This window comes from Oncorhynchus kisutch, linkage group LG13 (assembly GCF_002021735.2).
Source record: "Oncorhynchus kisutch isolate 150728-3 linkage group LG13, Okis_V2, whole genome shotgun sequence".
In the NCBI taxonomy this organism is placed as follows: Eukaryota; Metazoa; Chordata; class Actinopteri; order Salmoniformes; family Salmonidae; genus Oncorhynchus; species Oncorhynchus kisutch.
In genome coordinates this window covers 27,968,918-27,986,260 of record NC_034186.2, presented here as the reverse complement: position 1 = coordinate 27,986,260, position 17,343 = coordinate 27,968,918, and the positions used below count along the sequence as shown (strand labels likewise).

The 17,343-nt window shown below is 43.2% G+C and overlaps 2 protein-coding genes across 5 annotated transcripts in view; one reads left to right on the top strand and one right to left on the bottom strand.

Annotated features, from left to right (window-relative positions):
* The window catches only part of ralgps2 (Ral GEF with PH domain and SH3 binding motif 2), a 146,409-nt gene that overhangs the window by 94,617 nt on the left and 34,449 nt on the right, over positions 1-17,343 (top strand). The window lies entirely within an intron of this gene.
* Positions 1-17,343, bottom strand: part of angptl1a (angiopoietin-like 1a) — a 47,479-nt gene that overhangs the window by 25,039 nt on the left and 5,097 nt on the right. Inside the window, exons 2-4 of the mRNA XM_031785931.1 lie at positions 1,475-1,734; positions 1,066-1,394; positions 517-808 (exon numbers count right to left, since the gene is read on the bottom strand). Coding sequence (XP_031641791.1) covers positions 517-808; positions 1,066-1,394; positions 1,475-1,682 — 829 coding nt within the window. The 5' untranslated portion in view covers positions 1,683-1,734. The remainder of the gene's footprint in view (positions 1-516; positions 809-1,065; positions 1,395-1,474; positions 1,735-17,343) is intronic.

Below are 17,343 nucleotides of genomic sequence, written 5' to 3'. Positions count from 1 at the left end.
TGAGTTTAGTCCGGCCATACGCCCAGAAATACATATTTACTCCCAGAGCGCAGATTAACAGATACTCTCAGGTCCCAGTGTAATTCTCTAGAACTCACTCCATATACACGAGCACAAGCATGCGCACGCGCACACACACACCAGCAGTAGGTTATAGCCAGTCCAGCTGTCCCAGAGGCACTGAGAGGAATGTGTGATCTCACTGCGCTGTCTGTCCTGCCAGGGATGAACCCACTGGACCACAGCCGGCCCATTGTCCAGACTGTTTCCCCTTTCACCAGGCGTTCATCAAATTACATGCACCATTGGCCGCCGCAATTCTAATTTAGCGTCTCTGACAATTAGACATGTGAAATGTCTGACCGGCGTACTGTGAGTTTAGCTTCTGCCTAATTCAGAAATTGCCATACCAGCACTGCTTCCAACCAACTCGACATGCTCTGGTAAATGGACACAATTATTCAGTCTTTGTCTCATTAACTCTAACCACCCCTCCCGGGGTTATTTGGTACGTACCGTCTGAGGTGAGCGTGCCCTGCGGTGGCGGTGGGTTGAGTCCAAATGGAGAGGCGGTGGGGGAGTCCATGCGTGACCCCCGTGGGAATGCCCGGTTGTTGTGATCCCTCTGTATCTCGTTGGTGAAGCGGCTGTTGACGGGGATGTTCTCTGGGACCACCTGGACCAGCGGGGGGACCACCTGCATCTCACTGCGCCCCAGGGTCCGCAGACACTGCTCCTCCAACGCAGCAATCAGCACAGATTGGTTGTTCACCACCCCCGCCATCGCTGCAAAACGCCCTTCCAGCTCCTTGTGGCAGGAGAGAGAAGTTAACATAAAGACCAGAAGTGTCTTGATATATTTCTAACAGATATTTTAGCAACATTACATGTGCTATAGGCACATCTAAATATTGTCCCCAGCTATATTAAGTGAGTGCTGGCCTTCTAAAGTTCCATATTATAGCAGTGTTGTTCTGCTTCTAGCACACTCCTTCATTCGATTTCACCTCTACATGAAAGTAACATTAACCACGTTGCGTTTCAGTTCCACCTTGGCGTTCTAACCTTGTAGCGCGAGGCTAGCCTCAGCATCTCTGAGGTGACGTTGAGAACCCGGTTCTCCAGCTGGGCCAGCTCCAGAGAGTTGTCTCTCTTCCTGATGATCTCGTGAAGCAGCTGCATGTAGAGCTGGGTCACCCTGGAGTTCATGTTCCTGCTCTCCTTCCTGAGCAGCTTCATCTCGTTCACCATGTTGCCGTCCACGTCCACCACCAGCTGCAGGGTCTCAATCTCCCGTCTCTGCTTGAACAGCACCTCTCTTACGTCAGCTATGTCCATCCGTGTCACACGCTCCTTGTCCGGCTCGGGGCCAGTTGCACTGGCACAGATGGGGCCTGATGATGGGCATTAGATTAATTCGAAGTCACGTGACAAGATGTAAAATGGACGTCTTCACAGAAGACTAAACACTGACCTGTGATCTTCTGCTGGGGAATCAGAAAGGTGTAGGAGCACTTCTTGATGTCTTCTGTGGGAGTTCGTTTGGCCCTGAGCAGGGGATATTCCTTGGTTTCTCTAGCCTGTCTGGAGCCCCTGCACTGGCTCTCCTCCAAGAAAGAGAGGCAGAGCAGGGCACACAGGCTCCACGACACTCCCTGCCTCACCCCCACCACACCCTGCATAGTGTACTTCTACTGGCTGTCTGGATGACTCCTGGACTTCCTCTGGGCTTCTCTGCAATTGATGAAGGAACATGAGTTGGTGTGAAGTAATGGCTTACTGTTCCCAACAATGAACAATTAGATTGTTGACAACAAAGTACCAGGAGTGCTGGTCATGTATATTTTATCCCTAAAAAGGGAAAATAGTTTGGCAGCAGAATCATTCATAACAACAAAGCAGGATGTGAAGACTACACGTAGCTTGCACACACAGGGTTGGAATTCAACAAATGTTTACAGCTAATTACTAGCAGACATTCCCTCAGTCAGAAGTAATAGTCAGGCTTGCCAACGGTGGACATTTACAGTATACAACTTAAACACCAGGTTGGGGTAGACGTTATGTGAATGCCCTGGCGGAAATGGTCAATGATCGTCAATGATCCCTAAGGCAGTCGATTAGTCATGTGGCAGAATGATTCCCAATAAGATGTTTTAGCACTAAAGCCAGAAATTTCATCCAGAACAATACTCTGACAAACAGGGTTTGTGTAATGATCTAAAACCAAGCAGTAGGAGGGCTAGCTGGTCTCACAGGGAGCTGGGGAACAAATTGCTGTTCAGTCATTCTGCAAGAGGAGGTCTGGATGTCTGTTCTCTGTCAGAGCTGTTTCCTAAACACCCAGACTGCTGAGTCCCCTGGCCTTCCCTGGTGCTGCAGGGCTCTGAGACATACTTCCTCTCCCTGCAGATGGGGCTGTGTTAACAGGATAGTTCTTTGAGCGAGGAGAGCTCTGGCTGGCTTCTCCCTCCCGGACTGACCCAAACTCTCCACCCCGCCCCACTACCCCCCTCTTAACACCTGGCTGTACATCCTAAGCCTGTTCTGGCTCCTCCTGCCAGACAGGTTTTGTAAACACGCACCACGAGGCTCTAGACACGAACACACACACATATACACACACACACACACACAAAACACCCAGACACACTCGCACACACAGACCGTGGCACCACAAGGCTCCAGACACCAAAGCTCACAGGTATGTTAAGTAGAAAATGTAATTTACCTCTGGTGTCTGATGCCCCCAGCCCTGCCCACCACTCTGCCCTAGTTCCCTGGCCCTGCTCAGAATCCTATATCCTCTCTCAGACCCCCATTGTGGTTTCTGTCTCTCTGCTGGTGTTTGATTCTCATCAACACCTCTCAAACACACAGCTCCATTTTACACTGAGTTTGGCCTATGTAACAACACTACCCAACACCCCAACCCTGAAACTGGGGCTCTGTGTGGCTCCTGTATGATGCTGTTGTGGATCGTCAGACCTGGAGTCAAATCTGTCACTTAGATCAGTAGTGTGGAATAGATTTTAATTAGGGACGATTTCACGTTTTCATAACAATCGGAAATCTGTATTTTTGGTCACCGATTTGGCAGATGCTTTTTTTTTTAACCTTTTTATTTAACTAGGCAAGTCAGTTAAGAACACATTCTTATTTTCAATGACGGCCTAGGAACAGTGGGTTAACTGCCTGTTCAGGGGCAGAATGACAGATTTTTACCTTGTCAGCTCCGGGATTCAATCTTGCATTGCAACCTTACAGTTAACTACTCCAACGCTCTAACCACCTGCCTCTCATTGCACTCCACGAGGAGCCTGCCTATTACGCGAATGCAGTAAGAAGCCAAGGTAAGTTTCTAGCTAGCATTAAACTTATCGTATAAAAAACAATCATAATCACTAGTTAATTACACATGGTTGATGATATTACTAGTTCATCTAGCGTGTCCTGCGTTGCATACGCAGGGTGATGATTTAATTGTGAAAAAAGCACAATCGTTGCACGACTGTAACCATAAACTTAACCATAAACACCAATTCCTTTCTTAAACTCAATACAGAGAAGTATATATTTTTAAACCTGCATATTTAGCTAAAATAAATCCAGGTTAGCAGGCAATATTAAACAGGTGAAATTGTGTCACTTCTCTTGCGTTCATTGCACGCACAGTCAGGGTATATACACAACAGTTTGGGCAGCCTGGCTCATTGTGAACTAATTTGCCAGAATTTTACATAATTATGACATGACATTGAAGGTTGTGCAATGTAACAGCAATAATTAGACATATGGATGCCATCCGTTAGATAAAATACGGAACGGTTCTGTATTTCACTGAAAGATTAAACGTTTTGTTTTCGAAATGATAGTTTCCGGATTCGACCATATTAATGACCAAAGGCTCGCATTTCTGTGTTATTATGTTATAATTAAGTCTATGATTTGATATTTGATAGAGCAGTCTGACTGAGCGATGGTAGTCAGCAGCAGGCTCGTAAGCATTCATTCAAACAGCACTTTAGTGTGTTTTGCCAGCAGCTCTTCCCTGTGCTTCAAGCATTGCGCTGTTTATGACTTCAAGCCTATCATCTCCCGAGATTAGGCTGGTGTAACCGATGTGAAATGGCTAGCTAGTTAGCAGGGTGCGCGCTAATAGCGTTTCAATCGTCACTCGCTCTGAGACTTGGAGTAGTTGTTCCCCTTGCTCTCCATAAGTCTAATTATCGCTTTTGTGGAGCGATGGGTAACGCTGCTTTGAGGGTGGCTGTTATCTATGTGTTCCTGGTTCGAGCCCAGGTAGGAGCAAGGAGAGGGACGGAAGCTATACTGTTACACTGGCAATACTAAAGTACCTATTAGAACATCCAATTGTCAAAGGTATATGAAATACAAATGGTATAGAGAGAAATAGTCCTATAAATACTATAACTACAACCTAAAACCTCTTAACTGGGAATATTGAAGACTCATGTTAAGAGGAACCACCAGCTTTCATATGTTCTCATGTTCTGAGCAAGGAACTTAAACGTTAGCTTTCTTACATGACACATATTGCACTTTTACTTTCTTCTCCAACACTTTGTTTTTGCATTATTTAAACCAAATTGAACATGTTTCGTTATTTTATTTTTAAGTTCAAATAAGTGTTCATTCAGGATTGTTGTAATTGTCATTATTACAAATAAATAAGAATTGGCCGATTTAATCGGCATCGCCTTTTTTTGGTCCTCCAATAATCGGTATCGGCGTTGAAAAATCATAATCGGTCGACCTCTAGTGTGGATACTGTGAAATGGAGCCTGTTTGTGTCAGTGTATGTTAGGGAGCTGATCCAGTACTGTGTGAGAAGTGTCTGCGTAGAGTGCTTTTCTTTATTTCACTGGCTGTGTGTTAGTCCAACAGCAGATTCCCCTGACAGCGTAACCAGGTTCTGTATCCTGTATACTCACTGCCCTGTTAATGGCTTTAGCATCTTCAAGCTCTCCACACACACACACACACACAAGGAAGGGATCACTGCCATTACCTCACTTTCCAACCAAGGTGCAAAAATGTAAGGAGCAAACTGAAGGAAAGAGGAGGTTCAGCAAAATGTGAAGGACAATGGAACTCTTTCAAAAAAAGATTATTTATTTCTGAAGGTAGCACACCAGGATTGAGGTCAGTTCCAGAGATTTTGAAAAATATAGAATTACAAATTTTCTTCATTAGCTAGGTTTCCATCCAATTGGTGACATGTTATACATACATACATCACACACACTACCGTTCAAAAGTTTGGGTTCACTTAGAAACGCCTCAAGTCCTCAACTGGCAGCGTCATTAAATAGTACCCGCAAAACACCAGCCTCAACGTCAACAGTGAAGAGGCGACTCAGGCATGCTGGCCTTCTAGGCAGAGTTTAATGAAGCTGCCAGTTGAGGACTTGTGAGGCGTCGTTTTCTCAAACTAGACATTCTAATGTACTTGTCCTCTTGCTCAGTTGTGCACCCGGGCCTCCCACTACTCTTTCTATTCTGAGCCAGTTTGCGCTGTTCTAAGAAGGGAGTAGTACACAGCGTTGTACGAGATCTTCAGTTTCTTGGCAATTTCTCACATGGAATAGCCTTCATTTCTCAGAACATGAATAGACTGACGAGTTTCAGAAGAAAGTTTGTTGTTTCTGGCTATTTTGACCCTGTAATCGAACCCACAAATGCTGATGCTCCGGATACTCAACTAGTCTAAAGAAGGCCAGTTTTACTGCTTCTTTAATCAGGACAACAGTTTTCAGCTGTGCTAACATAATTGCAATGATTAATTAGCCTTTTAAAATTATAAACTTGAATTAGCTAATACAACGTGCCATTGGAACACAGGAGTGATGGTTACTGATAATGGGCCTCTGTACGCCTATGTAGACATTCCATAAAGAAATCTGCCATTTCCAGCTATTCACAACATCAACAATGTCTACACTGTATTTCTGATCTATTTTAATGGACAAAAAAATGTGCACTTATTTCAAAAACAACAAAGAAATTAAGTGACCCCAAACTTTTGGACGGTAGTGTATATTCTAAAATCCGCATAAAGACAATATGTGCGTATTCCCAGCAGAGATGTTTCCATCAAATTGACTTGTTGCAGATGAATGGCTGTATATGACGTACAGTAGTGCACATAATACCCTTTTCAGATTAAATTCCCAGGTACCGAATAAAAAATACAAGTTAAATGGGTTTCAATCGCGTTTTCAACTCCTATCTGCGTGCTGTTGGCTAGAGTGCACGTATAGCTTACATCCCTCAAACTCAACTCTGGACCTCGAAGTCAGTTCCACTGCTTATTTTCATTGTTCCCCTCTAATCAGGGACTGATTTGGACCTGGCACACCAGGCGGGTTCAATTAATTATGAGCTGGAACAGAAAACCAGCAGGCTCTGGACCTGTTGAGTACTCCTGGCCTACATGATGAGATTATTATTATTATTATAGACAAAATAGTGAGATTATTTGTAATTTTCAAACTGCAGCCAAGCATTGATTATCATGTCAACAGAAAAATATCCTTGATATTTATTGAAAGGAGCATCAAGCTCATCACCTTGAATTTCACAGGGTGGTGAAAGTGCATCATTCATATCTGTAGCCTGTTAAACTGCATGCTTTCTCAACTAGTCGTAGTGGGAGGACCACACGTCATCGTGTGACTTCAAGTTTACTTCAATATGATGATGATTATATCTATTTGCGCAAAAAAAACATTTACACTGACATTTCTCACATGATTCATTTTACAGACATAAAAAGATCCCACCTTGTCTAGTATGTTTTGTCTACATTTGGAAAGTTTTAATCAGGCCTGTGACTTTTCTTTATCTGACATGTACTTTACTCACAAAAAGGTTGGATGAAAAGCATACACACACACACACACATCACTCTCTCAAGGCAGCTATACTGATCAAAAATATAAACGCAACACGTGAAGTGTTGGTCCCGTGTTTCATTTGACTAATTTTGTTATGTGAAATATAACTCAATAAAATCTTTGAAATTGTTGCATGTTGCGTTTTATATTTTTGTTCCGTGTAGTTTTGCAGCTCCTTCATCCATGCCCATATTGCGCCATTATCAGGCTCCCTCTGAGAGAGACTGCAGGGGCAGAGGTGTCTGGAATGTGACAGGTAGTATTATAGGACAGACTCACTCGCAATCCTCATCTCGATTTTCTGTTCTCTCTTTCTCACATGCACGTTTCTCTCATCCATCATGCTTGCACTCTTGCTCTCTCTCCCCTGAGTGTCACTGTTTTTTTTTACTCTTCATCTGTCTCTCCCCCTATGCTTTAGGGTCATTTTTTCCCCCTCTGTGGTGGTTCTTAGAACTAGAACACCAGAGGAAAGACATTCCAAGTTGTGAGAGAGAGGAGTTTTACTGTACCTTTTTTAACTCCATACAAACCAATACACTACCTGTCATTGTCCACTGTCATTACATTCTGTCTCTGCCACTCTGTCTGTACACTAAGTAAAGCACAACACAACAGTAGGTCTTCCAGACCAGACCTGTCAGTGGTTAGTACTCTGTGCCCTAACACCTAGTGAAGGCCTACAGGAAGTGCCTGTCTGTAGCAAGGGGCAGAATGTAAACAGAACCAGCTCTACTGAGTCAGCTGCAGACTACCTCCCAAATGGCACCTTATTGCCTATTTAGTGTCCTACTGTCAACAAGGGCTCTTGTCAAAAGAAGTGCACTATAGTGCATTTGGAAAGTATTCAGACCTTGAATTTTAACACATTTTGTTACATCCTTATTCTAAGATGGATGGAAGTTTTTTTCATTTTTTTCATCAATCTACACACAATAGCTCATAATGAAAATTCTCCCATTCTTCTCTACAGATCCCCTCAAGCTCTGTCAGGTTGGATGGGGAGCGTTGCCGCAGAGCTATTTTAAGGTCTATCCAAAGTTGTTTGATCGGGTTCAAGTCCAGGCTCCGGCTGGGCAACTCAAGGACATTCAGAGACTAGTCCCGAAGCCACTCCTATGCTGTCTTGGCTGTGTGCTTAGTGTCGTTGTCCTATTGGAAGGTGAACCTTGACCCCAGTCTGAGGTCCTGATTGCTCTGGAGCAGGTTTTCATCAAGGAACTCTGGTTTCATCAGATAATCTTGTTTCTAATGGTCTGAGAGTCCTTTAGGTGCATTTTGCCAAATTTCAAGGGGGCTGTCATGGAAGCCATTCCTCAGTAAAAGCCCCCCCCCCCCCCCTCCCCCCCGATTGCTCAGTTTGGCAGAGAGGCCAGCTCTAGGAAGAGTCTTGGTGGTCCCAAACTTTTTCCATTTAAGAATGATTGAGGCCACTGTGTTCTTGGGGACCTTCAATGCTGCAGAAATATTTTGGTACCCTTCCCAAAATCTGTGCCTCGACACAATCCTGTCTCGGAGATCTACGGACAATTCCTTCGACCTTATGGCTTGGTTTTTGCTCAGGCAAGCACTGTCAACTGTGGGACCTTATATAGACAGGTGTGTGCCTTTCCAAATTGTATCCAATCAATTGCATTTACCACAGGTGGACTCCAATCAAGTTGTAGAACCACCTCAAGGATGATCAATGGAAACAGGATGCACCTGAGCTCAATTTCAAGTCTCATAGCAAAGGGTCTGAATACTTATGTAAATATTATTATTTTATTTTTTTATCAATTTGAAAAAAATGATAACCGGTTTCACTTTGTCATTATGAGGTATTGTGTGTAGGTTGATGAGGAAAAACATTTATTTAATCAATTTTAGAATAAGGCTGTAACTTAACAAAATGTTTCTGAAAAGGTGAAGAGAAGTGTCTCTTTCAGTAAGACATGCAGGCCAGATTTAAATCTCAGTCCAACCAGAGCCGATTAAACCAAATCAACTCCGACCTGCACAACACACCCAGCGCCGCATAGCTGACGAGGGAGGTAAATACAGACTGACTGTTAGATGGAGAGTTGGATCTGGAAGAAGTGGGACATGCACTACTCCTCTTCCTGGCTGTCTCCAGAACACTCCGCCCCAACAATCACCTACAGTATAGTATGGATGTAACACTGTTATACCTCTCTTCTGACTTGCTCTCTCGCTGTCCCTTTTCTGTCCTCTCCTCCCTCTTTCTGGGTCAGTATTGAGGCTGTAGTAGATAATGGGTAGTGACAGAGGTGAGGGAAGATGGACAGACTTGGGAAAGCAGAAAACATAGCCAGTTAGAAATCTCAACCCTTTCTTTCCCTTTCTCCCCCTTCTCAACTAAATTTAATAAAAAGAGAAGTATTATTGGCTCAGGCACCACAGCGGATGGTTTGTGTATCCCCTAACAGATGTCGCAATGTCCAACCCCAGACAAAGGAAAACTAGCTTAGTGGTGTGTTGTAACTGTGCCAGTATGTTCTGAATCTCCATTACCCAGCCTTACATGATGGAAACAGTGACCTCCATCAGTCTCTCTGGCTGCTCACCTTGCTAATGATTATTAATAGGCAGCTGACCTATGACTTTGGCCACAAACCTCTGCTTCTCTCTCAGCCATATACTCCCGCTCACTTACACACACATGAGCTGTTAATGGAGAAGTAACAGGACAAGAGACACTCAACATCTCGCCCTTTCTCTCTGTTAGGGTATTACTGTATTAGGGCTGTCCCCATTTAGTCGACTGGTCAATTGTTTGGTCGATAGGCTGTTGGTCAACCAAGATTCTTTTAGTCCAGCAGTCGCAAATATTTTATGGGACATGAGACGCATGTCTAATGGTCCAAGAATAAGGGGAGTGTGGCTCCAGAATGTGCTCGCTTGCCATTTTGTGCATATTCATTGAAGTTATGAGCTGTCTCAATTCCCCATTACCGGTAATGCCCATAATTTATCATCTAACGTTTGTTTGGTTAAAGTCATGTCTGTTTGCGGAACTCTCAACCCATGCTACACTTGTGAGAAACAAGTATTTTTGGGGGGGCTGTTCTGGCTACTGTCTGACAATCATGAATGAGAAGGATTGTGTTATCGCTGCTGCTAGCAACCAGGGTTAGAGTTAACTAAATGTTAAAGTGGTAGAGGCGTAATTAGGGATGTGCACGGTTTGTCAAATATCCAAACTGATGTTCGTATTTGAATACTTGTGTGTTCTTTTAGCAAGCGCAAAAAAGTATAGAGGCCTATTTTAACCTGCTTTTTAACACTGGAAAGTGTTTTTCAAAATTAAGTGGAGTGATAGTTCACTAATGAAATAAATACAAGACGGAATAAAATTACGCAATTAAAAGTTAGCGGAAGGAGTAGGCTACAACGAGCAACCAACCGGTAGGCTGTTTAATTGAATGTGGTTGGGGAGAATGCGCAGCATGTGACCTCAGAAGCCTAGCTAGCTTTATGAACTACAATCTGTTACGAACAGAGTGGACTAGGTTTTGTAGACTTTACCCTTTGTCAAAGTTTCAGAATATTGCGTTGTTTAGGTGTGCAAGGGCGAATTCAGAGTAGTCGTTCCCTAACGGAAATATGCAAATACGCCAATAGGATCTCGCTACCTCATGCGTTGCTCTGCCCACCTCCTTGCTTGTTCTGCAAACTGATTTAATTTGCTCCCATTGGATACCACAGCCTGTCGTTTATGTTGGGTTAGTTATACACATCTTTTGTTATATGGGATGATAAAGAACACTGGCTGCTACAAGTTAGCTAGTCTTGGATGTAGCAGAGTTGCCTTGGGGGTCTCTCCCTCCGTCTGCTCGCTACAAACACTGCTCTATATAACTTCCGGCTGCAGCAATAGAGCGCCAGCCTCTCCCTCGCACATCAGTGCTCAGGTTATTAAAAACACACTATTTAATAACCACACGTATTTGGCAAAAATTTATAATACTATTTGAATAGTGAGATATATATATATATATACGTTCCTAAGTCATATATAGATATATAACATATAGTTGAAGTCGGAAGTTCACATGCACTTAGGTTGAAGTCATTAACTCATTTTCAACCAAATTTCTTGTTAACAAGCTATAGTTTTGGCAAGTCGGTTAGGACATCTAATTTGTGCACAAGTAATTTTTCCAACAATTGTTTACAGACAGATTATTTCACTTATAATTCACTGTATCACAATTCCAGTGGGTCAGACGTTTACATACACTAAGTTGACTATCTTTAAACATCTTGGAAAATTCCAGAAAATTATGTCATGGCTTTAGAAGCTTCTGATTAGGCTAATTTACATAATTTAAGTCAATTGGAGGAGTACCTGTGGATGTATTTCAAGGCCTACCTTCAAACTCAGTGCCTATTTGCTTGACATCATGGGGAAATCAAAAGAAATCAGCCAAGACTTCAGAAAAAAAATTGTAGACCTCCACAAGTATGGTTCATCCTTTTGGAGTAATTTCTAAATGCCTGAAGGTGCCACATTAATCTGTACAAACAATAGTACGCAAGTATAAACACCTTGGGACCACGCAGCCGTCATACCGCTCAGGAAGGAGACATGTTCTGTCTCCTAGAGATGAACATACATTGGTGTGAAAAGTGCAAATCAATCCCAGAACAACAGCAAAGGACGTTGTGAAGATTCTGGAGGAAACGGGTACAAAGTATCTATATCCACAGTAAAATGAGTCCTATATCGACATAACCTGAAAGGCTGCTCAGCAAGGAAGAATCCACTGCTCCAAAACCGCCATAAAATAGCCAGACTGCGGTTTGCAACTGCACATGGGGACAAAGATTGTACTTTTTGGAGAAATGTCCTCTGGTCTGATGAAATAAAAAATATAATTGTTTGGCCATAATGACCATCGTTATTCTTGGAGGAAAAAGGGGGGAAGCTTGCAATCCGAAGAACACCATCCCAACCGTGAAGCACCAGGGGTGGCAGCATCATATTGTGGGGGTGCTTTTTGCTGCAGGAGGGACTGGTGCACTTCACAAAATAGATGGCATCATGAGGAGGTAAATTATGTGGACATATTGAAGCAACATTTTCAAGACATCAGTCAGGAAGTTAAAGCTTGGTCTCAAATGTGTCTTCCAAATGGACAATGACCCCAAGCATACTTCCAAAGTTGTGGCAAAATGGCTTAAGGACAACAAAGTCAAGTTATTGGAGTGGCCATCACAAATCCCTGACCTCAATCCTATATAGACAATTTGTGGGCAGAACTGGAAAAGCGTGTGTGAGCAAGGATGCCTTCAAACCTGACTTAATTACTCCAGCTCTGTCTGAAGGAATGGGCCAAAATTCACCCAACTTATTGTGGGAAGCTTGTGGAAGGCTACCCAACACGCTTGACCCAAGTTAAAGGCAATGCTACCAAATACTAATTGAGTGTATGTACACTTCTGACCCACTGGGAATGTGATGAAAGAAATAAAAGCTGAAATAAATCTCTCAACTATTATTCTGACATTTCACATTCTTTAAAATAAAGTGGTGATCCTAACTGACGTAAGAGTGTGCAAAGCTGTCAAGGCAAAGGGTGTCTACTTCGAAGTATCTCAAATATGAAATCTATTTTGATTTGTTTAACACTTTATTTCATAGTTTTGATATCTTCACTATTATTCTACAGTATAGACAATAGTAAAAATAAAAAACCTTAAATTAGGTGTGTCCAAACTTCTGACTAGTATGTATGTATGTATGTATGTATATATATGTATGTATATATATATGTATGTATATATATATGTATGTATGTATATATATATGTATGGGGCTTTTTATAGCTACTGTTTACAGGCCTCCTGGGCCATATACAGCGTTTCTCACTGAGTTCCCTGAATTCCTATCGGACCTTGTAGTCATAGCAGATAATATTCTAATCTTTGGTGACTTTAATATTCACATGGAAAAGTCCACAGACCCACTCCAAAAGGCTTTCAGAGCCATCATCGACTCAGTGGGTTTTGTCCAACATGTCTCTGGACCCACTCACTGTCACAGTCATACGCTGGACCTAGTTTTGTCCCATGGAATAAATGTGGTGGATCTTAATGTTTTTCCTCATAATCCTGGACTATCGGACCACCATTTTATTACGTTTGCAATTGCAACAAATAATCTGCTTAGACCCCAACCAAGGAACATCAAAAGTCGTGCTATAAATTCACAGACAACACAAAGATTCCTTGATGCCCTTCCAGACTCCCTCTGCCTACCCAAGGACGCCAGAGGACAAAAATCAGTTAACCACCTAACTGAGGATCTCAATCTAACCTTGCGCAATACCCTAGATGCAGTTGCACCCCTAAAAACAAAAAAAATGTCTCATAAGAAACTAGCTCCCTGGTACACAGAAAATACCCGAGCTCTGAAGCAAGCTTCCAGAAAATTGGAACGGAAATGGCGCCACACCAAACTGGAAGTCTTCCGACTAGCTTGGAAGGACGGTACCGTGCAGTACCGTAGAGCCCTTACTGCTGCTCGATCATCCTATTTTTCTAACTTAATTGAGGAAAATAAGAACAATCCGAAATTCCTTTTTAATACTGTCGCAAAGCTAACTAAAAAGCAGCATTCCCCAAGAGAGGATGACTTTCACTTTAGCAGTGATAAATTCATGAACTTCTTTGAGGAAAAGATTATGATTATTAGAAAGCAAATTACGGACTCCTCTTTAAACCTGCGTATTCCTCCAAACCTCAGTTGTCCTGAGTCTGCACAACTCTGCCAGGACCTAGGATCAAGAGAGACGCTCAAGTGTTTTAGTACTATATCTCTTGACACAATGATGAAAATAATCATGGCCTCTAAACCTTCAAGCTGCATACTGGACCCTATTCCAACTAAACTACTGAAAGAGCTGCTTCCTGTGCTTGGCCCTCCTATGTTGAACATAATAAACGGCTCTCTATCCACTGGATGTGTACCAAACTCACTAAAAGTGGCAGTAATAAAGCCTCTCTTGAAAAAGCCAAACCTTGACCCAGAAAATATAAAAAATTATCGGCCTATATCGAATCTTCCATTCCTCTCAAAAATTTTAGAGAAGGCTGTTGCGCAGCAACTCACTGCCTTCCTGAAGACAAACAATGTATACGAAATGCTTCAGTCTGGTTTTAGACCCCATCATAGCACTGAGACGGCACTTGTGAAGGTGGTAAATGACATTTTAATGGCATCGGACCGAGGCTCTGCATCTGTCCTCGTGCTCCTAGACCTTAGTGCTGCTTTTGATACCATCGATCACCACATTCTTTTGGAGAGATTGGAAACCCAAATTGGTCTACACGGACATGTTCTGGCCTGGTTTAGATCTTATCTGTCGGAAAGATATCAGTTTGTCTCTGTGAATGGTTTGTCCTCTGACAAATCAACTGTAAATTTCGGTGTTCCTCAAGGTTCCGTTTTAGGACCACTATTGTTTTCACTATATATTTTACCTCTTGGGGATGTTATTCGAAAACATAATGTAAACTTTCACTGCTATGCGGATGACACACAGCTGTACATTTCAATGAAACATGGTGAAGCCCCAAAATTGCCCTCGCTAGAAGCATGTGTTTCAGACATAAGGAAGTGGATGGCTGCAAACTTTCTACTATTAAACTCGGACAAAACAGAGATGCTTGTTCTAGGTCCCAAGAAACAAAGAGATCTTCTGTTGAATCTGACAATTAATCTTAATGGTTGTACAGTCGTCTCAAATAAAACTGTGAAGGACCTCGGCGTTACTCTGGACCCTGATCTCTCTTTTGAAGAACATATCAAGACCATTTCGAGGACAGCTTTTTTCCATCTACGTAACATTGCAAAAATCAGAAACTTTCTGTCCAAAAATGATGCAGAAAAATTAATCCATGCTTTTGTCACTTCTAGGTTAGACTACTGCAATGCTCTATTTTCCGGCTACCCGGATAAAGCACTAAATAAACTTCAGTTAGTGCTAAATACGGCTGCTAGAATCCTGACTAGAACCAAAAAATTTGATCATATTACTCCAGTGCTAGCCTCTCTACACTGGCTTCCTGTCAAAGCAAGGGCTGATTTCAAGGTTTTACTGCTAACCTACAAAGCATTACATGGGCTTGCTCCTACCTATCTCTCTGATTTGGTCCTGCCGTACATACCTATACGTACGCTACGGTCACAAGACGCAGGCCTCCTAATTGTCCCTAGAATTTCTAAGCAAACAGCTGGAGGCAGGGCTTTCTCCTATAGAGCTCCATTTTTATGGAACGGTCTGCCTACCCATGTCAGAGACGCAAACTCGGTCTCAACCTTTAAGTCTTTACTGAAGACTCATCTCTTCAGTGGGTCATATGATTGAGTGTAGTCTGGCCCAGGAGTGGGAAGGTGAACGGAAAGGCTCTGGAGCAACGAACCGCCCTTGCTGTCTCTGCCTGGCCGGTTCCCCTCTTTCCACTGGGATTCTCTGCCTCTAACCCTATTACAGGGGCTGAGTCACTGGCTTGCTGGGGCTCTCTCATGCTGTCCCTGGAGGGGGTGCGTCACCTGAGTGGGTTGATTCACTGTTGTGGTCATCCTGTCTGGGTTGGCCCCCCCCCCCCCCCTTGGGTTGTGCCGTGGCGGAGATCTTTGTGGGCTATACTCAGCCTTGTCTCAGGATGGTAAGTTGGTGGTTGAAGATATCCCTCTAGTGGTGTGGGGGCTGTGCTTTGGCAAAGTGGGTGGGGTTATATCCTTCCTGTTTGGCCCTGTCCGGGGGTGTCCTCGGATGGGGCCACAGTGTCTCCTGACCCCTCCTGTCTCAGCCTCCAGTATTTATGCTGCAGTAGTTTATGTGTCGGGGGGCTGGGGTCAGTTTGTTATATCTGGAGTACTTCTCCTGTCCTATTCGGTGTCCTGTGTGAATCTAAGTGTGCGTTCTCTAATTCTCTCCTTCTCTCTTTCTTTCTCTCTCTCGGAGGACCTGAGCCCTAGGACCATGCCCCAGGACTACCTGACATGATGACTCCTTGCTGTCCCCAGTCCACCTGGCCATGCTGCTGTTCCAGTTTCAACTGACCTGAGCCCTAGGACCATGCCCCAGGACTACCTGACATGATGACTCCTTGCTGTCCCCAGTCTACCTGGCCATGCTGCTGCTCCAGTTTCAACTTCCACCTGACTGTGCTGCTGCTCTAGTTTCAACTGTTCTGCCTTATTATTATTCGACCATGCTGGTCATTTATGAACATTGAACATCTTGACCATGTTCTGTTATAATCTCCACCCGGCACAGCCAGAAGAGGACTGGCCACCCCACATAGCCTGGTTCCTCTCTAGGTTTCTTCCTAGGTATTGGCCTTTCTAGGGAGTTTTTCCTAGCCACTGTGCTTCTCCACCTGCATTGCTTGCTGTTTGGGGTTTTAGGCTGGGTTTCTGTACAGCACTTTGAGATATCAGCTGATGTACGAAGGGCTATATAAATAAATTTGATTTGATTTGATTTGATTTGATGTATATATATATATGTATATATGTATATATGTATATATGTGTATATATATATATGTATGTATGTGTATATATGTATATATATATATGTATGTATGTGTATGTATATATATATATGTATGTATATGTATGTATATATATATATATGTATATATATATATGTATGGCCTCCGTCTTTCACCTTCATTTTGATTGAAGTCATCAGATTTGTGTACCTGTTATGCCCAGCAATGATTGATTGGAGCCAGGTTCCATCTATATGTCAGTGTTCTGTCTGATGGATAGCAGCACCAGGAAGAGAGGCCATATTTGGAAGCTATTTTATTAATATTTTTTTAGACTATGCATTTCCCAGCCTGACATTTCCAGCTTCCAATGTCCCATCTGGCCTTCGGACTTTCCCAGTCTGCTTCCAAAACCCCCAAACACACAACACATCCATCTCCCGAAAGAACAGAGAGAGGAGGAGAGAATAGAGGGATCAGGGAGAGGATGCTTTAGCACAGTTGTAAAAGGTTTACTACAAACATGGCCCTGTCAGAACCCTACTGTTCACACACAAACTTGTTCCCCCCCCTCCCCACAAAAAAGCAGTTCTCGCAATTGCTCGCTCTTGCTCCCTCTTCACACACACACACAAACGCACCATTTGCTCTGTCTCTCACACGCACCCTCAACATGTTAGCAATTACTTGGAACAGTCAGAGAGAGCAAAGGATCAACATTCCAGGCAACCTCCACACGCTAGACACCATGTCATACTTACAACTAACTGATAGAGCCAGAGATTGAAGATGTGGAAGAAGGGAGAGAGGGCAGGATTTGGGGAAAGTGGGGTTATAGTGGTCACCTCTTTCTGAGTAGGGTGATTTAAGTCATGGTGTAAACTAGTGCTGGAGGAAATGATGAGAGCGCGAG